The sequence below is a fragment of the Phaethon aethereus genome (assembly GCF_964289735.1).
Source record: "Phaethon aethereus genome assembly, chromosome: 3".
Classification (NCBI taxonomy): Eukaryota; Metazoa; Chordata; class Aves; order Phaethontiformes; family Phaethontidae; genus Phaethon; species Phaethon aethereus.
The window spans coordinates 59,422,202-59,445,421 of record NC_138576.1 but is presented as its reverse complement, the minus strand read 5'-3'; the positions used below and the strand labels follow the sequence as shown (position 1 = coordinate 59,445,421).

The 23,220-nt window shown below is 40.0% G+C and overlaps 1 protein-coding gene across 1 annotated transcript in view; it reads right to left on the bottom strand.

Annotated features, from left to right (window-relative positions):
- Positions 1–7,081: 7,081 nt before the first annotated feature.
- Positions 7,082–23,220, bottom strand: part of CLVS2 (clavesin 2) — a gene marked incomplete at its 5' end in the record, with an annotated part of 49,726 nt that continues 33,587 nt past the window's right edge. The window contains 3 exons of the mRNA XM_081997446.1: positions 7,082–7,603; positions 12,241–12,458; positions 15,414–15,524. Coding sequence (XP_081853572.1) covers positions 7,516–7,603; positions 12,241–12,458; positions 15,414–15,524 — 417 coding nt within the window. The 3' untranslated portion in view covers positions 7,082–7,515. The remainder of the gene's footprint in view (positions 7,604–12,240; positions 12,459–15,413; positions 15,525–23,220) is intronic.

Genomic DNA, 23,220 nt, shown 5'->3' with positions numbered 1-23,220 from the left:
GAAATATTTAAAACAGTGGTCCTCAAGCTCTAGTCTGCAGATTATCAGGGTGTTGGGGTTTTTTACATTTTTCTCCAGCTATTCATAGAATAAAGTACATACAGAAAACAGGATGTTGTTGAATGCAAGGGGGTATGAGAAGAAAGGATGTAGAGCTGGGCGAGGTTTGTAGGACTCATTTCATACAACAGTCCATACGGTGAAAGAGCTAGAGAACCAAATTATTTAAAAGAGACATTATTGTCAAGTTGAACACTAGTTAACTGCAAAACAAATTTTTTTTAAATAGTGTAAGGTATTCTACATGTGCCCCTCTGAAAATATTCATAGTTTTAGAATCACGTTTTCTACTATTTAATTCCTTCTGCCACTGATGCTTGAACCTCAGGGAAAACCATATTTAAGGGAAAGTGATTATACACTAAGTCCCACCAAGGATACAACGCAACCAAACCCTGAAATTCTTTGTTATCATACTCTTAGGCATTACTTGTAACAATCACCAATTTAATATTTTTAGACACTAAGGGTAATGCTTAAAGTTGTCAGCTTCCTTTAAATCATCTCCACTCTGAGTGACTAATGGCTACGATGAACATCACCAGCAGAACGGTTTAAAGACACAGAACACAGATCACCAGCTACAGCTTGAAGGCTGCACAATGAGCACAAGACAGGGAGGCGCGGTGGGGCGGTTCCCGCACCGCTTACACTCACAGCCTTCTACACAGAGTAGGCGCTGACACCGATGTCGTGGCAAGACAGGCTTTAATCCGAGCAGGCGCTTAATTCTCCCACGAAATTACCTCTGCAGCAGGGACCTGGCAGAATACACCCCTTCCTTCTCTTCCTATGGACAGGCTGGTCAACGTTAGCTTTCCAGCTCCCGCATGCTACAAGATACCCACAACCCAAGGGCCACCATGGAAACAGCAGCAGCAGAGACTGCTCAGGCCTGGCATACACATCAGGTTTGAATATATTGAAACCAAGTTTGTGTTGGAAAGAGAGAAAGATGTTCTCTCTCCTCTCTGATGACAGATGTGTGGTGGGGTTTTTAAGTCCTCTCATACTACAGAGCAAGTGAGAGCCTCCCTCAACACTACATTAAAATGGTTGATTCACTCCGATCGCCCCCCATTGTTGTTTTCTCCATAGGCCTCCCACCTTTCCTTACGGGCATGCACCTCCTTCCCTTCTCTCCCTGCATGACTTCTTCAGCCAGGCAGGACATGGCATTTCACATATTCCTTCAGGTACCCAGGTCTGAGTCAGCCTGGGGCCCGTGTCCAGGTGAGGATCTGGTGGCATGCACTGATCCATCAAACCACGTTCACAAGCTCAGCTACTGCACCTACAATTTCCTATGGTAACTCAAGCATTTTCTAAAGATCTACGAAACTCCACCATAGCCATACATGGTAGATCATGTGAAAAATGGGAATTCTGCTCATAATGTAGATGGGGGACACATCTATAGGCTACTGACTCATTTCTTAGAAGTGAGTTCATACAGGTTCACTCACATCATTTTTGCCATTCATATGGCTTTCCACTGCAGGCTTGCTTCTGTTTTTTATTTTAATTATTGTGTTTTATCATCTTCTATTATCTTTTCCCTTGCTTTTTTCTCTGCTTCAATTTTTATTAACCAAGGGACCCGATTTGAGATGCCTGCCTTTAGACACTGCTGTGCGTTGCTGATGATGCGACAGCCTCTTTAAGGAATCACAGCAGCATTTCCATATCAAATACAAATCCTAATTAACCCCTGCCATTTGTCTGCTGCAAATTGACAGATATGCCAATTCTCTGGAAGTGAATTCTCCACGAACAGCAAAAGGAAGCTTTGTCACACCTTTTTATCAGAGAGGACTTGTTGCAAGGGACAGATTCAGAAACAACAGAGCTGGCTGACCAGGGTCCCCACAGACAAAATACTTTGGCCATGTCTTAACAAAAACAGGGTGCCATAAGGAAGCATCAACCTCTTCCCTTGGAGAGCACTCTATTTTGCCTGTGTGCAGTGTTTCCCCTCCATCTGAACTCCACAGCGATACCATCAAATCAGGTTTTGAACTCACTGCAGAAACTTGTCTTTTTTTTCTCTTTTTAAACTCAGATCATGCAAGTCTGACATGTCCGTTATCAATCAAAGTAGTTTACACACACAAAACATCAGAGAATGAGTGACAAAATAGTGGGAGCTTGTGACCTGCGTTTCCACTTCACCACTGCTCAGCGTACCACAAGTTGTTATTTTTTAACAACAAAATCACACTGCAAATTGTGCAATCCAACAGGGGTCAATGCCATTTTGTGGCAACAGACCCATATGAAGGGAACAAATTAAGATCCCAAAAAGCTGATATGAAAAAATTCCCACACAACTGGAAGCTGAAATGCAGACTGAAGGGTATGTCCACGTTAACGTGTTAAATACAGACGGTTAACACAGGATCTTTCAAGGTTACAAGGCAATACAGTATGTGGGGTCCTATCTACCCCGCTTGCACTTTCATTTGTGGTCACTTAAGCATGCCTCTAAATAAAATGCCCATGTTCGTCATATAGTTAATGGGAAATAAGTATCTTTCAAGGCCCTCAAAAGGAGATCCTTCCTGATTAAGTCCAGACTTCTTTACTAGACAGCCAAGATTTCCTTCTGGGGTCTTCGGAGTAAACTACTTTTTTTTCTATCAATTATACAAGGAAGAAAGGCGTTTCATTTGGGGAACATACTCTCTTTTTACCGTTTCCTCAGCAGAAATAGTAAAATGTACATTCAGATTTAACTCCACAGGAAAGCAGATCACCCCTGGTTTGTAAAGGTCTTATGGTAAAACGTTTAGGTTTCTAAAGAAACTAGGCATGACTGAATCAACAACCAGACATTCCTCTCACACAAAATAAGGACACATTATTTTCTCTCCTGCAGTTCAAGCCAGACTGAGTGATCAAAATGTCATTTTTGCCATATATAAACACAATGTGACTGTCTTCCATTTTAATGTCTCTAACTGGCTGTGTTTCTGTTTTTCTACCTGAGAAACAAGATAACTATTATTTTCTTGATTTCATAGTGTGCTTTGAACTTGGACAAAAGTACTAGTCTCAGCACCACAAAATCATGCTCCTAAGCTACTTGCAAAATGCCTTTCTTTAGAAGGACATGATACAGCTAGCCACATGATTATGTGATTTTTCAGTACAACCCTTTGGCACCTTTGCTCTTGCCTTTCAGATTGATATTTATCTTCCAAATTTGTCCTGGTTCCAAATGCTGTCAATAGCTCAGCAGGACATTCGCCATAGGCAAATAAAGATTACCAAAACCAAACTCAGTGCCCTGCCTCCCCAAATCCTATTTTAATATTCTAAACAAAATCCTGAAGCCTGATTTTTAATTTTTCTCTCTTCCATGGTCTTCCAAACATGACTTTTTTAAAAAATCTTGATGAATACATACACTGATAATAACAATACAATAACAGAACATGACCAAACCTTATTGCCAAGTGTTTGCCAGGTAATTCTAAATGGTAGTTCTTATGACGCTTGGCAAACTTTTTAATTTCCCAAACAGAACAGGTAAACAATAAAAGGCATGAACAAAATACTGTCAGGTTACAATTTTGTCAGGTAATGTGCTTAGGCTTTGCTGTGACTGGGATTAAATAATACAAAGAGCATTGCATGCAAGGTACTGAGCTAAAACAATTCTTTAAGAGAAACATTAAAGTGAATCTGCTCCTCCTCATATCAGTGACCTCTTGAGGTCCCTTCTACTCCTATTTTCTTTAATTCTGTGTGTAGTTTATGTATGTGTCTACAAATATCTATTGTGACTCAGCAGACCATGTTGGCAGAGTGCAAAACATCTTTTTAAATATGCTATAAAGTGAATTTACATTTCTGTAAAGATATCTTAAAGCTATTTTACAACTAAAAACTATTGGGAGCCTGTGTATTTGCTGGAGCTTAGTGGGACTGATTACCTGTCTTTATAAAGGCCAGAGACTATTGACATTGCTGATTACAGGAGGAAGGCTTTGAGCATGGAAGTTTCCATAACTTTTCCATATATTTTTAAACATTTGTTTTGTGGAAGAGACATCATGTAAGGGAACATTTTTAGATCTTGCCAAAGGCCTGAAACTATCAATTTTACACTTTTTTTTCCTCTTTTTTTTCACTTAGTTGCCTGGACAGGTGTATCCAGTTTTTCCACTATGTTCCTCATATTGTAGGGTATTTTTTTAATATGCATATCAGCATGCCTAATTACAACAAGGTTTATTCTACCCAATATACAACAAAGGTAAGAAATTAAGAGGAATTCCTCCCAAGCATTTGAATTCTATTTTTAGCACTTTAATTCTGCTATAAAAACTAGACATCAATTCCTATGATAATAAAGATTGGAAAAAATTTTCAGTCCAAATTTAATCTATTAAAAATTGACCTACCTATAAAGATTCTCCACAAGAAGCAAGGGAAAGGTGGTAAAGTACCCTTTATGTACCCTGATGTGTAAAAGAGAAATGCCTTCAAAGATTACTGAGAGTATGTAATGGACAATTATTTTTCTTACCCATTTTCATACTCTTATCCAATGTCACAAATGCAGTTACCACTGCCAGAATTCACTTCAGCGAAACAAAAGCTGCAGCCAAGAAGACCTGTAGCCCAACTCTTTAACAGTGAGGATCTTATTGAAAAAATCGTTTTGTTCTTGGTGAAAGTCGAGGTCCCAGTTACACAAAATTACAATATATTCTACTTTCACTTTCTGGAAAGAATATATTAATACTCATTAACTTGAAGCTGAAATCAGGCATCAGAAAAACATTACATAAATTACAGCTCAGTGCATAAAGAAAGGATTTGCAAACGAAACAAATTTATAAGCTTCAAAACAAATTTTAAGCTTCATACAGTTGAGCAGATACACATTCCTACAAAGATGCACTGTGGGGATGGAAGAGGTATTCGCATTTTCTGACCAGATAGCTGGTGTGCTCTAAAATCAGCACTGTGCTGGTTTACACCAAGGTTTGACCCATGTATCCAAAAGCATCCATGAAGATTTTGATCGTCACTGTATCACAGTTTGCATACATATGGAATACTGACTAAATCCTGAAGCCCTTACAAGGAGAAAACATCTACTGATGTTAGAGTTTTATCTGATAAGGTTTTAAAATCAGATCAATGGCAATATACTATTCCACTTACCATAAGTATGGGCATTTATAGTATATATTCAAATATGGCACTTATGCAAACCCTAGAAATACATCTCACCTATCATTATCCAGCATGACATTACCATTTATAAGGTATGTCAAAAATAGGACTGAATAAAATAGCATATAAGAATTCATCCATTTTTCAAGTCTCTCAAACCACAGAAGTAGCATTACAACAGTTTCTACTACTGAAAACTTGTATGACAGACTGAAAAGACCTTCAGGCTCTGTATCTTTTCTCTTTGCATTTCATAACATGTCTCATGAAAACAGAATTAGGAGAGCGGAAAGGCGATGACTTGTTTCAGACAAGTTCCTGCAACGCGGTCGCGTGTTGAGGCATACCCTATTTATCAGTGCTGCTAACGAACGGCGAAGTAGGAAAGCTTTATCTGTGTGCTGCCTGGGCTAATCAAGGGCGATGCTGGAAGCGACAGCGTTTTCTCAGCCCTGAGAAACGCCAAAGCTGCCGACACAGGACTTACAGCTACACCCTGAGATGACACACTTCCAAGATTTCACGCTCCGCTCTCTCTTAATTCATCCCAGCCTACAAAATCTTGGAGCTGCAATCGTCCTGGGCAAGGAGAGGTGACCTACGACCGGTGACTTTGAAACGTCAGTGATCACTGAAGTGACAGAAGCAATTCTCTAAACTCTGGCGCTGGGGAGGCAGGGTTGCTGTGAGCTATCTATCTCCTCCGCTGTGGTCAGTGTATTCTGAACTAATCCCTGCGTTGCCCAGACATGTTCTTACCATGCCTCTAACTATTCAGATGTCTTGGTGGGCACCCTGCGTCTTCTCACTCTGATTGCAGAGTTAAGTATTAATAAGAAATGACATTCTTGCCTCAGCATACAACAGGCTGCACACACATCAACCAGCACACAACAAAAATTACACAGCCCCTGCATTTCAGCTGATTTACCCAATCCCTAGCAAAACCTGTTGCCCTTTTGAGGTAAAATGTATTTCTCTATTATGGCACATATTCAATATATACAGTTACACTACAACCAAAACAAAAGTGTCCTGAACACACAGGCTGAGATGTTTGACTACAACTTACTCATATTAATCCTTGCTTGAAGTGGGATGCTGTTGGTCTATGAAAAGTTTTACTATATTGATAATGACATTGTCTCAATATACAATCTATAATATATCTAAGTACATTGAATAGGTATGATTTCTTGTATAAACCTTCAATTAAATATACTTGTCTAACAATGTCACCTTGTAGGCTTGTCAGAGATTGGTAAAAATATATATATATCCAGTCTCCCAGTGTACAGGATTCAGTGATTAACTTTTAACCTCCGCTGCCAGGCTTTACTTTCAAATACCAGTTATTACGCTGTATTTAGAGAACTATTTTCTCATTCCAAGGGATAACAGAGTTCTGGAAAATTTTTTGACATGCACCCAAAATGCAAGAGAAGTAACTCCAATGTGTCCCACATTACAACACCCCAGTTAGGGTAACAAGCCAGGTTACTTGTGAACTGTAAATGAAAAGTTAAGGGAGAAACCTCACAGATCCATACAGCCAAACAACAAACCTGTCAAAGAGTTGGTTCCAGGTCATCTGTTATCTCTTTCACAATGCTAAATGGTTTATGCTAAATCACAACCCTAAGCCACAACGTTATCTGGGAAATCAGTTCCTACAGTTAGGAAATATTCAACTGATTACAGCTTCTCCAAGTTCTTATATTCCCTCTTTATCTTTGCACGCTACATGAGCACTGCAGAGAGAAAACAAAACAGCAGTCAACACGCTAGCTGCAATATGGCTTCCTACAAGAAGGCCAACGCTTAATTGGCTTTGATATTTTTCCTTGTCCAGCATGTGTTTCTCTGTGTGTATGTGTGTTAGTGTGTGAGCCCACACACGTTTTCTTCTCTTTTTCATGGTGCACTTCACTGACATGTTTAATAGTCACTCATTTCCATAGCATTTGTTTACCATAACTTACAAAGTCAAATTGGAGGATTATATTGTATTTACAAACAAGTTGGCACTTACAGAATAAATTATTGATTCCTCTTTATTTTTTATTTCATTTTATTTTCCTTTTTTCTCCTCTTCTTTTTCACCCTGGGGCATCCAGAATTTAGGCAGGATAGTAAAACCTGCTGCCTGCTGCTACATTAACACGAGTAAATAGGATTCCAGCTGGTACACTCTTTCCCAACGGTTTGCTTGCTGCTGAGAGGCAGTGCCTTCCGCCTCAGTTCACGTCCGATGCTCAGGTACTGTTAGTCAAGTGAAAGCAAAGGCTGCATGTTTTCTTCCTCATTCTTATCCATGCGTTTCAGCACCCCAGGATCCACAACTGACTGAGACCTGCAGAGAGATAACATGTTTATTTGACATTTCTAGATCAAGACAAATGAGGGTAAACCTCAGCTTTCTTTTGTTTATTTTCATTTCTGCTAGGGCTTAAAAATAATGGTACAGCATTACCCAAGCATCTGATCTTTGCAAATGGTCAGAAAACATCCTCACGGAGTGATCAGGTGGCTTTAAAGGGCTGGTTTGTGGATACAGGAGCAAAAGGTGGACTAAAGTGGATACTCTCTCCAGCACAACAGTGAAGCAGGGTGCATCCTCAGCACACATCAGAGGGCAAACTAGGCTGTCTTTTGTCTTAAACATTGACCCTCTCTACCAGAAGGTTATATGGCACTGGGCTGCTAAAGAAGGAACAATTCAGCCACCCAGCTGGCTAACGGCACGCTGCAATTAGTGGCATGTGTTAGCTGGAAGCACAAGTTGCTCCTTTTCTGAATAGCACTTAAATGCAACAGTGCGAGCTCCTAAGCCAACCCTAGGGAATCCTGCCATTGGCAGCAGGATTTCTGGGAGCAGTGAACACATCTGTCAAATTCACTTATCAACTCAACTAAACAGAGCAGGGAAGGATGGTAAGAGCAAATTCAATGATGATTGCAAAATTTCTCCAGATTCTCTGATTCAGCACAGTACTGGCACTAGTACTGGCACCCTGCAACAGCCATGAGTGAGGGAAAAAGAGGAAACCCCAACCTCCAGCAAACTCAAAATGCTCCATTAAAAACAAAGTCCAAAGTGTTAAGATGGGGTCTTATATTACTTATGTCCCAGCTTGTCAAAAAGCAAACACTTCTGGGGTATGGTAAAAGCAACCCTTGTTAGATGTTTCCTTTAGTGAGATGAATCTCATGCTAGAAATGTCTATTCCTCTTCCTTTCTGTAAACATTTGAAATGGCTAGAGCATGTGTACATCTCTGCAATGTAGGCATCTATTTTTGATCAGTGTAAGCACAGTGTAACTGCAGCATTGCTACAGATTTGCCCATGTGGAGGGCTTACAGTGCAGAGAAAAACCTTTACAAATTCTGACCTCTCCTAAGATAAACACACAGAGTCAATCCCCTACTCTTATAAACTGGCATGATCCACTGAAACCAATGAATGAGGCTGACAGCATGAGACAATTTGGTCTTTCCCAAAGAATCTAAAAAAACCTTCAAAAACACAAGAAAAAACATCTGAACTAGAGCCTAGCTGAAAACTTTAAACACAAGGATATTTTCTAATAATACTTGCCACATTCTTTTACTAATGCTAAAATTGAGAAAATTAGCTTTAAAAATCTGGTGCTCCCTCTTGTGATAAACATAATTAAAAATTTTTAATTAAAACTGTACAATAACTCTCATCTAGAACTCTGATCAGCTCCTCAGGCAGAAAACTAAACCGCTGAATTAAATATTCTTTTTTTAAATCTTCACAAGGTGCCATGCCAATGCAAAGCTGATTGATTGAAAATTTGCTGGTGGGAAGCTGTACTCCTGGAAAATCCAGTTCATCAAGATAAAAAACGCTGTGGAAGCATACTAAGTTGAAAGGATTCCCAACTGAATGTAAGTACTAATAGGATACTGAGCCTCCTCCTAGGCGGCCAGTGTCTGAGCAGCCAAGGTTTCCAGTTGCCATCTGGGGAACTGAAGGGTAGCCGGAAAGGCTGCAAACCTGACCTCAAATTCCCAGTGAGGCAGTTTTGGTCACAAATTCCCAGGGCCTCCAACCTCCCTGATGCGAAGGCAGGTGTGAAAATGAAACTGCACAAGCCCTGATCTATGGCTTGTAAACTCAGGAGCCTAATTGCCTTGAAGAAGGAGAAATCGTTTTCATTCAGTTTTAAATCAACACTTACTGTCATGTTTCATCCCATTCAGCAGCAATTCATATATGAAGGTATGCAAAAGGAAAAACACTTGTCTAAGTCTTTCGCACCTTCTATCTACATCTCCCAAATAACTTTACAGACATTACTGAATAAATTCTCACAGAACGCAGTAGGACAGAGTTGTACTACAAAGCCCCACTGCAAAGATGAGGAACCAAAGCCACAACAGATGCGTTGCAAAGCTGATCAACACAGACATCTGCCCTGCGGGGTTAGGCGAGAAGAAGATGCAGGCCTCCAGCTGGGTGCCTCAGCCCTGAGAGCCACGGGGGGACACAGCCACAGGCTAAACAGGACCGCTAAGACAGCTGTGACGCTGCCATGGGACGTGAACGCGTTCTCCCCAGAGGTCTGTGCTACAGGTGGCATTAATTCCTCCTTATCTCCACCACCCTCCCCAGGATCAACCTTCCTTTCAAGTAGAGAACATCCAATTCACCAGAACTTCAACATCTGGAGGAACCCCACTAGTTCATATGGGGGCAAAAATGAGTAACAAAGAAATGAATTCTCAGCAGGATTTGAGTTTAAAAAGAATATCCTTTCAGAGCAATAAACTAATTTTAAAATGGCAAGCCAAATTAAACACGGTAATTGTTGGAGATCTGCTAGACACTTGTGAAATTTGTACTAAGTTAAGCACTTTTCACTGGCTTACTGTCATGGTTTTTTATATGTTAGAAACCTTCTTCTGCTCTAACATACCACACTGAGTGTGGTTTTAAACTGAGAGAAACAATCCATCAGGTGCCGAATTCAAGTTAAATTTAATTTTTAATGAAGTATCTGGTTTACCTTAACTTTTCTATTTCTGTTTTAACAGTCTGTGCACGCAATACATCGAAGCCTTGGGACTTTCTGTCCATCTTACTACCACTGCCTTCTACGTGGTACTAGCACAGTAAGTCTGCTTAGTACTTTTTATATCCAACAGCAGGGAATGAGGATTCCAGCAGGTGCTGCAGACACCCTAACTGAAAAGGAATGCAAAGAAGGTGAGGAAATTTCAGCTCAATATTATGTAGATACAAATTTCAACATGCTTATCTTCCGCAGTATGTCTTCTACCGTGTCAGCTAACTCAGGCTGAAAGAATGTCAATTTGAAGTTTACACTGAAGTGTAATTCTATATGAAAGATTTTTCACGCACAAGTTAAATGAGAATAAAACAGATAAGCGCGAGAAAGCATTCCTTGAGAAAGAATGAAGAATCTGGTCAATCCACTGCTTTTCCGTTCACTAATGTGTTTGCTCAGGATAGTCTGAAGAAGGCTGCTCCAAAGCGTCTTGTCACAGGCCTTCTCATGTTTTTCAGTTGCAACCTTGGATGAAGCTATTTACTTTCATTACTTCATTTTGCAACAGTAAGGAGCATATCAGCTCCTAAATTCCACCCTTCTTTCCAAGACAGCTTCTCTATTGTCTCATAATTCTTGTATATAGCAAATCATATATAAATATATTGCTCTCTTTTCCCCTTCCCGTCGCTCTTTGCTGTCCCATTTTCTCCATTACTTGTGTTAATTGCATCTTTGTCATATGGCTTCAGGACCTTTTTTAACTTCTCCCTATCCTAGTTCATTCCTACCCGGTCTCTTGCTGTTTCCTACTTTCAATGCACTACAGTTTTTTTCAGCACAAAATCCTTAAACTTCACTGCTTTTTTTTCTTTTTTTTTATTCCTATGGCAATCTCCTGTTGTCTCCTATTTCCCCAAATATATCTCTCTTTCAAACCACGCTGCCCCCTCAATCTATGCAACATTTTCCAGCCAAAATCATCTCCCTGAGGAGACTGAAAATATTTTATCCTGTCTGATTTGCTTCCAGAGTCTCTCTCCCTTTTGCATCAAATGCCATCTCCTGAAACTGAATTCTTAGTTTAGCATATTCTGACGTAATTTTAATAACTTTCTATGTTGTTTTCTGCCCTGTTTGTTCTCTTCTGATTCACTGCTAGGCTTATGAGCTGCACTCTGACTTTTGCTGCCCTGCTCAACCTTTTCTATCACCCTGCCGTAATCTTTCACCTTTATCTTCTACCGCCCTGGCAAGGCTGGACCAGGTTTACCCCTCCCAAGTGAATCACCTCACTGCTTCCATAGTAACTGGAGAGGTAACTAACCTCTCCCTGTACTTTATTTGGAATGGTAAAATGCAGCAAGCAATTATACTGTATCTTCTCAAAGAGAAGAATATCAGAACGCCAGGATGTTTACCAGACCTGAGTATAACGACTGGCACTGATTTTTGTCCAGGTTCTCCTCGTTACTTTTTCTCACGTTGTGTGCAGTCACTGCGACTGACAGTTCAGATGCTGTAAATGTCCTGGCACCTACAGGCTGGTGGATATGAGGCACTGGGCTGTGGGATGGAGGAAGGTAAGACTTATCATCACCACCCAGCTGGATAATTGGCCCAAATTTATTCTCTGCACCTAGGCTCACTCCAGCTAGCACTGTCTCTCTAATACTCACTGTAGGCTGGGGTGGCATATCAGCTTATTCCAAACAGAGTACTGTATACACTACCTATATGGCACGGAAATAATTAGCTGTACTGAGCTCACAACTCGCATGGATAACAATCAACACTATGGTCTATAATCAACAGTGACCTTAAGAAAGGAAAAAAAATGGTCCTCATATATAATAAACTGAGGGAATTACCTGCAACTTCATAAAAGAGGAGGAAGTCAAATGTTAACCTTATCACAAATACTAGAAGACCGCAGTACCTTTAACCCACCTTTTCATGGATTTGGGAGAGAGGTCCTTTTCAATCTCCTTTGCAGGAGCATTGTAGTCCGCATTGCATTCACTGTCATCATCGTATTCATGGTCCAGCAGTGTTCTTGCCCACGTCCCCATGTCATAGGGGGGCAACATTCCTCCAAACTCTGAAGGCAAGATCTCAGGGTGTATTAGCTGATGCAGGCTGTTGAGGTTATTACCGTGCAGGAATATCTGTATGTACACATGCAGGTAAAAACAAGGCAGTATCACAAAAATTGTCCAAGCCCACATAACATCATCATTATTAGAGGATATTGTACAGTTCCAATATTCTAGCTGTGTTGGGCTAAAAGAGATGGCCACCAACACACACATCGCCTCTGCCTTAAGCGTGGTCATAAACCTACAAAGTGATTAAAGCATAAATGACTTTAAATGTTTGCAGGACAAGGGGCCTAAGGAGGGTAAGAACTGATGTCAGGTAACTAGATGGACTGAAGATTAAACAGACAGATTGCCTATCTCTTGCTGTTTGCTTTCCCTAATCCTGTGAATTAAATCAAGTGAATAAATTAAGACCATAAAAAATAAATATAATTAATATTCACTGTATACATTACAGAATATGTACTGACTTTCAGCATCCATCCATGAGTTCTATAAATAAGATCAATAGTGCAGTGTAATGAAAACTCCACTGCAAAGATTTTCTTCCTTGATATGGTGGTACTAATAACCACCATCCATACTTGACAATATATGAAGCAAGTAATAACAGTACAATTTCTGTGACAACAATGAGAGAATAGTTGGTGAACTACTTGATATTTTCCATCAGTGTCTTGGTAGACTGATTTATTTTCAGATATGCTTTACATTTATATAAATATATATGTATATGAATACTTTTATTTATATTTAACCTTATTGTTTCTTCTCAGGGACCTGGAATGTGTGATAGATGAGCACTAGAAACAGAGCACCTCTGGATTCGTACATCCTTCTCCCTCAGCTGCTAGGGACCTGCAGACCATCCACTGGGAGGAAATGCCTGCTCTTGGGTATGGCTAGACAGCTCACAGCAGCTATTTCTAGACTAGCAAGTAAGATGGGTCAGGATTCACTCTCTGGGACTGGCAGCAAGTGCCATGGCACAGTGCAAATACATATGGTTAAACTCCTTCCATCTCCGTAACAAGTTCACCTCATACATACTGCTCACTGGTCCATTCCATCCCTAATTTGTTCCTGGGCAACGTCTAAGAAAGCACCAGCCAGTGCCCTGCCAGAAAGTGCCCGTACGATCAAACAGTAGGAATGGCAGTGCCTGGCCATTTTTAAGGTACTAGGGCTGAAGTAGCCCGGAAGGAAGGCAGGGTGTAGCCTCCAAACAGCCGAACGCTGCCTCTTGCTCGCCACAGGGCAGGCAGAGGTGTGTGCACAGGCAGACGTCAAGTACTATCCATTCACATCCCACTTCACCTTGCAGGGACTCCTTGGCAATGATTTATCAAGAGTTAAATTCAAAAGGCAGACAAATATATGCTTGTCTTGTATTGCTTATTTCAGCCCATCTTCCAGTCAGCTGTGGAGACAGGAAGCTTAATATGACCATGCAAACCCAGTAATGTTCCTCCAACTCAGAAAGGGATTTATCCTTGTGTGAAAGAAAAATATTAATGGCAAAAGTAATTTGTTTTATGGTGCCTTTCCAACTGAATGTTTCACTTCTTAGCAACTGTTTTTATACACGCCTAGTACTACATTGATCTGAATATAGTTATCAGTTGCAAATCTACCAGACGTCTTTAAAAAATAAAAAATAATTCAGGATAAACACAAGAGACAAATAAGGAGCCTGATAAAATTCTGAAGAGAATTCTGTTGGGTCTGGGGTTTTTTTCACAATAATTTGTTCTGTCTCTTATGTTTTTTTTTAAAGCTGATTTTAAATTTTACGTGCTGGACATAATTTTCACAGTTTGACTCTAAGTTTTGCACCCTAAATCGATATTTAACCACCTGACTACTTCTTATAGGTATTGACAAAAACAGTTGTAGGTCAGCATTTATGAAAATATATGCCACTGATTCAGGTGTCTAAATAAAAATTTAGATGCTAACTAATGTTAGCACCTATGTTCAACTGTCTTATCACTTATTTTTAATGTTGTAACATACCCATAAGCTGTACTTTACTCCCTCGTTATGCATACAGAGCACTTGAACTTAAAAAGGCCTCAAACATATCTGGCACTATAATGTTCTTTGTTGAAGCTGTAGTCAACAGAGTGCAACTGAATCCTGCAAAATGGATTTTCATTTGCGTATTTATAACAGATATCACATAAAAGGCTTTGTGATCTATAGTTCAAAATCTGTGAATACCAGAGGCTGCACAAGCATAATCTGTCAGTAAGAAACAGCTAAACACCAAGGATCATTGTGGCCTTGTACGCTATGTTTGAGGAGAGAAAATACAGTGTTGCTTAGAGAGCTGATCCCATTAGGAAAAAAAAAAAAAGATCATCACATTCTTTGCAGTGGCTTTGTACGTGATGCTGATTGTGTTTTCCTGGATGACAAACTTCCTGTTACAGAAATAATATCATTCTATGTGCTATCACCACCAAGCTCCAGTTTAATTGCACTGATGCAAATGCTGCAAATTCAGCAACATCTCAGAGACTGCTTGTGCTTATGCTCAGATGCATGCACACGAATTTCCTTTCATTGGCTTTCGTTCAAATCAGTATTTGCAAACTACTATATACCAGCTGTGTATTTTAGTTCATGCTAATGTCAAGGAAATCACACTAGAAAAGGACTTCATACTCACTACCTCTGCTCCTAAAAGAAAGACACAAATAATTTTAATAGAAATTTAAAAGTATTGAATTGAATAGAACCTTAATAGAAACTGTAATGTTGAAAATATTCTTTACATAACCCAGAGGAAAGCATATGCTTACATTTTAAAATACACTTCACTGCACTGCTTGACTGTGTCCTTAAAGGATAACGCTATGTACGTTTCTGAAACAGCTTGAGACACTCTTTACAACGCAGATGTATTTAAATACTTTCCACCAATAGCAAGCTGATATACTGTGTATTTTTACTTTACTAGAGGGTGATACATCTGCTGAGTAAAACTGCCAGGTGATGGACAATTAAACAGAATACCCTTTTTCGTGTCTTCTCCTTTAAAAAGGGCCGTATAACTGTGTAGAGGGCATGGATATACCACGGCTGATTGACGAAATGTATTCCTCCAAACCGAGCTGGAAAACTGTCCTGTATGTCACAAAACAAATATATACAATGTGAGTTGACTCTTAACAGAAGTTGCACACGCATCAAATCAATTTTTTTTTAATGCTGAATGCTTTCATTTTAATAATAAACCTTAAACAAGAAGAAACATTCTTCAAAACTGTGTCCTCTCAGTTGCGTTCCAACCTTCCACACCAAGCAGCAACACACCCATGACAGAGCAGTGAGGAAGCATGCTGAGACAGCTATGGTGTTGGAATAAAAGCACGGCATTTCTAATCTCCAGAAATGCTTTAATCATTTATGTTTTGCCCATAATCCATCTACGCAATATATTTTTTCCTCTTCCACTTCTATGAATTGTGGTCATTTCAATAGTAACCATCTCAACTCTTCCAGTGTCACTGAAGAGTACTAGAAATGTTCCTCTTGTTTCCACCTTAAAAAGAAAGTGTAAATCTGAACTACTATTCAAAATGTCTCCAATATTATCCATATTTCATAAAACTGAGAATGCATTAAACATTATGCATGAACTGTTATGCAATAGCCATGACTAATTCTTGTCGCATAGTCAGAGGCCTTCTGGGAGCTTAAATGTAAGGACAGAATATCTGTATTGAAACAATGATTTTTCTTTTACTGGAAAACACAAGGGGCAGACAACTCACTAGGAAAGATGCTGATGTGCATTTTTCAGTTTCTAAGTCAAGAGAATATGCCAGAGGGTTTGGCAGTTTGAAGAGGGCAGACACTCTGTCCTGGAATACTATTGCCAAATTCATTGCGTAAACTCATTTTGTCTTTGCTTGGTTGATCATACATTCAAACAGCACAATAAGCTGCTGCCGTCTCCTGTGTTGCCTAGAGTTACAGCACTAAGCAAGGAAGCAAGAGGTGTAAACAGCCTTGTAAATTGATGCATGTCCCCTTTTGTTTTCATGGGTTATGAGAACCTTCTCGGTGTTTAGGTGTACAGACTTATTAAATCAATGGCTTTCATTTGCACCCTTATTCAACGGGTGGTCCACTCTAGGCAGCTATGCTAGTCGTTTAGATCAAAAACAGGTTCCTCACAGCAGCAGCAACTCTCATTTGACAGCACAGATACGAACAAGGACATGCTTCCCAGCTACATCTCCTCCTCCTCCTGTGTGGATTCAGTAAAGGCAGCTTTTGGTCGGTGTCAGTGGGATCAGAGGCTCAAAGGAGGCAATCAAATGGTTAGACGGGGCATTCTGTGAAAACAGACATATCTTGCCTCCTCTGGAGACAAGGCAGCTGGCCATATAAAAGAACCCAACAGTCTAGATATAATCCACAAAGCAGCATTTGAAGCATACTGGTTTAAGGTCATCCAGCACACAGTAAAAAATAGCCAAGAAAAAATCATAAGCTATATCAACCAATCCAGAACTGTCAGTTAAGGCAGGCAGGAACTGTAGGAAGGAAATCTTTAATGAAATGTATCCAGACAGGAATATACTTTGAAAAAGTGCATGTGTCAAGCAACCTCCTTAGTTCTGTGGATGTATACAGAGCTGTGGGAATAATGAAGCCTGAAGAGGTCACTTGCTCCTCTCAAAAATATCGTTCAAATACTGGCAGGCACCCCTAACCCAGCTGGAGACTTTACATCAGGGTACCACCTGCCTCCAAACTGCAACTACTTGGTGGATTACCAGATGAATTATTTTCCATCAAGGAGGCAATGCCTCAGCAACATTCTACAGGGAGGATGACAGCTACAACACACTCCAATAACATCTGGCTGGCCACAACACAACAGTCAATGCAATTAACAGTCTATTTTGCAGATTTTCTACAGAAACATTTCATGAACAACAGCCTTGAAATAAAACAATCCTATTGAAAGACTGTGCTACAGAAGCCTCATCTTGTTAAATGCGTAGTTCGTGTCAGCACTGGCTAAATGTCAAACAGGATGGTTGATAATTTGACATCTAATTCACCCTGTTCAATATCGTAAATCCCCAAACACCATTTTGAGAACACAACCGCTGATGTACAAAAGGTAGTAAATTATGTCCCTATCACAGCAATCCAACGAATCCATTAGGAAGGATAATTCATTGGATGACACCTTAACCTTTAGTTGCAGGAGATACCATTCATCTACAGAAGGTTGTGTTTATTTGGTTTTTCATGGCTGCTGCTCCAGCAAAGAAATCTGGTGCAGCATGGCATGTACCATGCAGAAAGCATGCACTAGAGCTGCAGAAAACATCTTTTGCTAGTTTCATCTAGGTGTCTTTGAAGATATCTTCAGAGTTAACACTGGAATGGTAACTGTGTTAAGCCTCGTGGGGGTGAAACACTTTTTGTAATGTAGACACTGTGGAAGACAGCAAAGCAAACCAGCCATTCTGGGCTGCATGCCTTCTTGCATGATTTTATAGGCTTTTTAATTAATACAAGTGCCCCAAAACTTATACAGACCAGGTTTTGAAACCTTTGTTCTTTATTGCTCAAAAGCTGTGTCACACAGAAACTGAGGACAATCTGTGAATGAGAAGATCTCAATAGGCAAACAAATATTCTACCAGGGGCTCCAAATGGATGGTTTGTCAATACTCAGTTATTTAAAATAGCAGGTAAAAGGAGTATCTTTACAAAGTACCACTTTGACACTTCCACTATCTTTTTCTGCATCTTGGAATCCATTTACATGGAGCGTCGTGAATATATGTGGGATGATTCTCAAATAGAAGGTGCCACAATAATAAAAGCAAATTCGTTTCAGTGTTTTTCAGCCATTCCAAAGGCATTTTCCAGAACTGACTAAAGAAGTTGGGTATTTATCGATTTCTGTGACTGAACTGAGATGCCCAAATTCAGGTGCACTTCCTCAGGTGTAATTATGAACGCCCAAAATTTGGGCCCAGAAGGTGAAAGGGTGATTTGGTCAGAAAGATCCCTCATTGTACCCAGTGTTGGGTCTAGAATTCAAAAGCCGCTGAACACAGATCTAAAACCCAATCTCAACAGCACCTGGTGAGAAAATAAAAAGCAGAATAAGCAACCACAGCTGCTGGAGAAACAGGTGTCAGGAGGTTGTCTGGCTCTTCTCAGACATATCTGACTTCTGCCTAGGGATTTGCCAGACAGATGGCCATCCTACACAAACAGCAGGTGGGAATTTCTTCCAAATGACTGATTCTTGTGAGTTTTTACGTAGATTAAGTCACAAGCGTGGTGGCAGTCACAACTGCCTCTGTAGACATATTGCACTTCAACAGAAAAGCCTGTTACCCATGAATCATATGAATTCTAAGTAAAAGGAATCCCATGACAGAAAACAGTAAGAAGTGGAGATGAGACATGAAGTGAGCTGTGCATTTGACTGGAAGAGTAATAAAACTGATAGAGTATTACCAGACCACTAAAAAGAACTAATTATATATACACAGTGTGTGGGCTTTTTTAGCATTTGCAATAACCTCTGATTATGCAGCAGAACACAACCTAACCATGCCTCTTATGAACCCAGCTTGGGCCATGGCCACTCCACAGACACCAGCAAGCAGGTAGTTACTATTAGGAACCACAGTCCTTGCAATACAAGGCTTACAAGCGACAATTAACAGTGGGCTGCCAAGGAAGACGCAGACCCCTACGCTACTGTTTGCAGGACAGGGCGACTACCAGTGCACGGCAGTACCTGACCACTCCTCTAACATCTGTTGAAGAAGGACTCCAACCAAACTGCTTCACCGGGTTTCCACCTTCAATGACATGGTTTTGCTCACTCACAGCACAGCAGTTTTACTTCTCTGCTGTGCATAATTTATATCACCTGCCTCCCCAAGCTTCCTCTCCTAGGACCCAGCTGCTGTTGCCTGCTACCACCCTTGGCACACGCCAGGAAGCCAGGTTTCTACTTGCTGGGCACCACATCCCACCCTGTGCTGGGCTTGGCCCTCACCTGAGCCCGCTGTCAGCATCTCATAGAGGGTCCCTCTCTCCGCTGTGGCCAGCAGAAACTCTCACAGCACATTGTAATAACAGCACAACCAGTAGTATATGACAGTTTCAACAGTACTTGAGAGAAGAAAGTGCCAAATTCCTACTGAAAATCAGTGTGAGTCTTAGTAGTGTCAAAGTAAAAATGACCCACCTTTTTCATCATTATCAAATGTGAACAATTAAAGAACTTCTTAAAGCCCACAGTATTCTCCACTCCTTGGGTAGCGTGTCTACATTTAATCTTCTGAGGACTACTTTTAAAGAATTAGGTCCCCCAGCTGAAATCAGTACTGAAGTCAACCGTGTTTGCACAGCTCTTAGAAGTGAACTCTTAGAAACTGCTGGGACCACTTTGGGTCCACAGATGCACTGGCAGCCCAGCGACATCAGGGCCCCACAAACGTGCTGCATATCACCTGCAAATAGCCCATCTGGACACACCTTTCCACATACTAACACTGTGAGAGTGCTTGGGCACGTATGCTCTGGGGTCATGTTTGAGGGTTTGCTGTCCTTATGGGCAGTAAAACCGTTTTTGCAAACAGTCTATAGGCATCCTTCAAAGGATTGTCTAGACAAATATCATGAACATACTCACACTCTTTACTTAAGGCTGTGCTTGAGTGCTGTGATGAATTCAGTCTGTAGCATCTGCAGGCAACAAGAGGCTACAGAGTCGAAACCATTAAAACTGCGCCTTCATAAGAAAAATTACAAGGTCAAAGATAGCATATTAAATTATTAGTATCTTAACTGTCACTTAAGAGTTATTCCTGACAGTAATAAACTCAGGTCTCCTCCAGCCATACAAAAAAGTCAAGCACTTCAGGGAGGAAAAAAAAATCACTATGATGAACCAAAATAATATTTTCGTAATAGAAAGCTCCACTAGAAAGACACTGAAACATTCTGTCCGATGCAAGAGGCAGCATGACTAAACTTAATTTTTAGCATGTTAAAGATAAAACTACGGAAAACCAGAGAAATAAAGGCTCTGATTAGAAGGAATATTTCACTTCCTTAGTACTACAAGAGTTGAATTACCAGCGGAACCAAGAGCCGTCCACATCAGGAAAGGAAACCCAAGTCTTGCTCCCAAGCTGTAACTTCTACTGAAAATATGAAAGAACAAGGCATTCCTAACACCAAACTTCCTGCAGGCATCCATCCATGACAAGGGTAATTGCAATGGCTCAAAACAAAGTAACTTGTGTGCCAAGACTGATCCCTTGTGCTCAAGGCATGACCTTAGACTGGGACCGTATCCAGTGGGACGGTAGGATGATAAAGAGACTGAAAAGTGTATTTGTGGAGTCTAAAATAATTTGGATTGTTTTGTTTATGAAAACAAATACTGGAAGGCAGATGCTATCTATAAACGCAATAGGGAGAATAAATGAAAGGTGAGGAAAGACTCTTTCAAAACAAAGGACAACACCAACATCCAAACAAATGAGAAAAAGCTCACCATGAACACAGCTAAACTGGAAAGTGGTGGACAGCTTTGCATCATCAAACATCCAACAAGAAACCTAACTCATTTTGAGACAAAGATTACTAAATTTTGAGGAGGTTGAGCTTCAGGCTGTCTGTAACAACAGGAGACTTCACCTCTGTCCCTCTGTGTTAAAGCCCTTTAAGGTTCAGAGCCAAAAGAATTTTCAGGTTTCAATGGTGGTGAAATTTTTCTTGATCCCTGCAATAGCTGCGTTAGTGATTTCCTTCTGTAAGACTACAACTTGTCCTCTCCAAGCTTGAGCTTTTCGGTTTTATTAAACAACGTTGAACCATTTCTAAGACAAGCAAAAAGTGCCCAAATAATTTTTTTGTTACTCTGTTCAACCAAAAGAGCACTACCTAAAGGCAAATTAACATCATTCAGTGACATTCCTACAAAATAAGATACAATTACCTAGAACTGGATGTTGCCATTTTCCTAAGAAGCTTCCAGTGAAGCAATTTGACTTTTGGCAGTCCTCCTTTTCATTTCTATTAGTCATTATATCTTACTGCTCATATAGAAATATGTTAAATTGAATGAGATTAGGAGAGAGATGGTATCCAGTGAGAATATTCCTCTTTTTATTGAAGTAGCTGTTTTAATTTCAAATAATCTTCCACCTTTCATTTCAATATCCTACTCATAAAAATTATATATAGGTTAAATTAATTAGGAGGATAGGGATTTAAAAGCCATTTGACCATGTGTCTGCATGTTTATATATACAAATATAATAAAATTAAAAACCTACATAGATTTTCTGCTTCCACTACTTGGATAAAGGGCTCAGATTACTCTCATTTTTTTAATTAGATGGGCTTGATAAAGAAAATATTTTGTATAAATCCCCTCATTTTCATTTGGAATTACTTTATTTTTGCAAATTAACTTTAAGAGGTTTTGGCCTGATTTTTTTGAAAGTTTTAATTAGACAATGTGTGAAATTCTTTTAGCAATTTTTTCTTGTTTTGACAGGGGCTTGGGGTTTTGGGTATTTTTTTTCCCTTGGCTCATTTGTTTAGTTTGAACCTGGAAAAATTAAAGCTTTAATTTTAAAGAGGAAATTAAAAACCCTGTTTTCCAAGGACAATTCTGTCTTCAACTACAAACACTGTCTCTTTTTTAATTCTAAGTAACCGTTCATTTTGAATGTGAGATATTAAAAAGGGCAGGAGGGGGTACGGGGGAGGACGGGGAACCAAAACAATTTCACAGCATGATGCTGTTTCCAAATTGGCAAAGCCAGAAAAACAATAAGAAAGATGGTAGAAGTAGGTTCTTCTATACTGTTTTATTTTCCTGTGATGAAAATCATTCTTTACGATAGGCAATTATCAGATGGCGATTTCTTCTACGGAAATTCCAATAGGGGGAAAAAACCCCACATTTTCCAGGCAGCTTGTGAATGTCTTGTTAGATTAAGATTACAGACAAATAGAAAAAACACTATACTGCAAACTGCTGTGCGTAAACATAGTAGCAATACTTCCATAATGCTGGTGGAATAAAAATAATGCCAGGAATTACTGTTCATAAAAATGCCATACTCAAATTCCTAAAGGCAAAAAGTCTTTGTCCAGGGGCTGTATAGGAGGAGATGAAATGCCACACCAGCATCTCCGCTTGTACCATCCTCGTCCTGAAGTCACCCTCTTTTAGTCAGTGGGACCCAAACAGCCCTTGGTCTCTGCCGCAACTACTGACCACAGGATTACTGTCATGATGCTTTTCACCGTGCAGAAAGCCTCCCACAGCCCAGGGGCCATTTCAAAGAGGAGCACCAGTAGTTATCCGATAGCCCCCCACCATGTGCCTCACCACTTCCAAATTGTGAGTAGGCGAAATAGCACCTTACCTAGAATTGCCTTAGGAGAGCTACACTTATTATTCTGTTTTATTCAAGCAAAATATGATCTCTTGTGCTATGTCACATTTCCTTCACAGCAGAAGGAAGGAAGGGAAACCTTAGGATAATGCTAAGACAAGGATTGAAAGAAACAATGACAAGGCAGAAACCATAGAAATAAGATAAACGTGAGGAGCAGAGGAAAACAGGAGAGATTAAATTAGAATTATTCAGGGAGGGATACAGAGAAATTACTATGATGCGCAAGAGAAAAACATATTCTTCATGTTCCTTTTCTAGCCCCTCTTCAGAAGTTGCACAGAAAGGCAGGGAAAGAGGAAAGTAAAGTATTCCTACATGGAGGACCGATGTTTTAAAGTCAC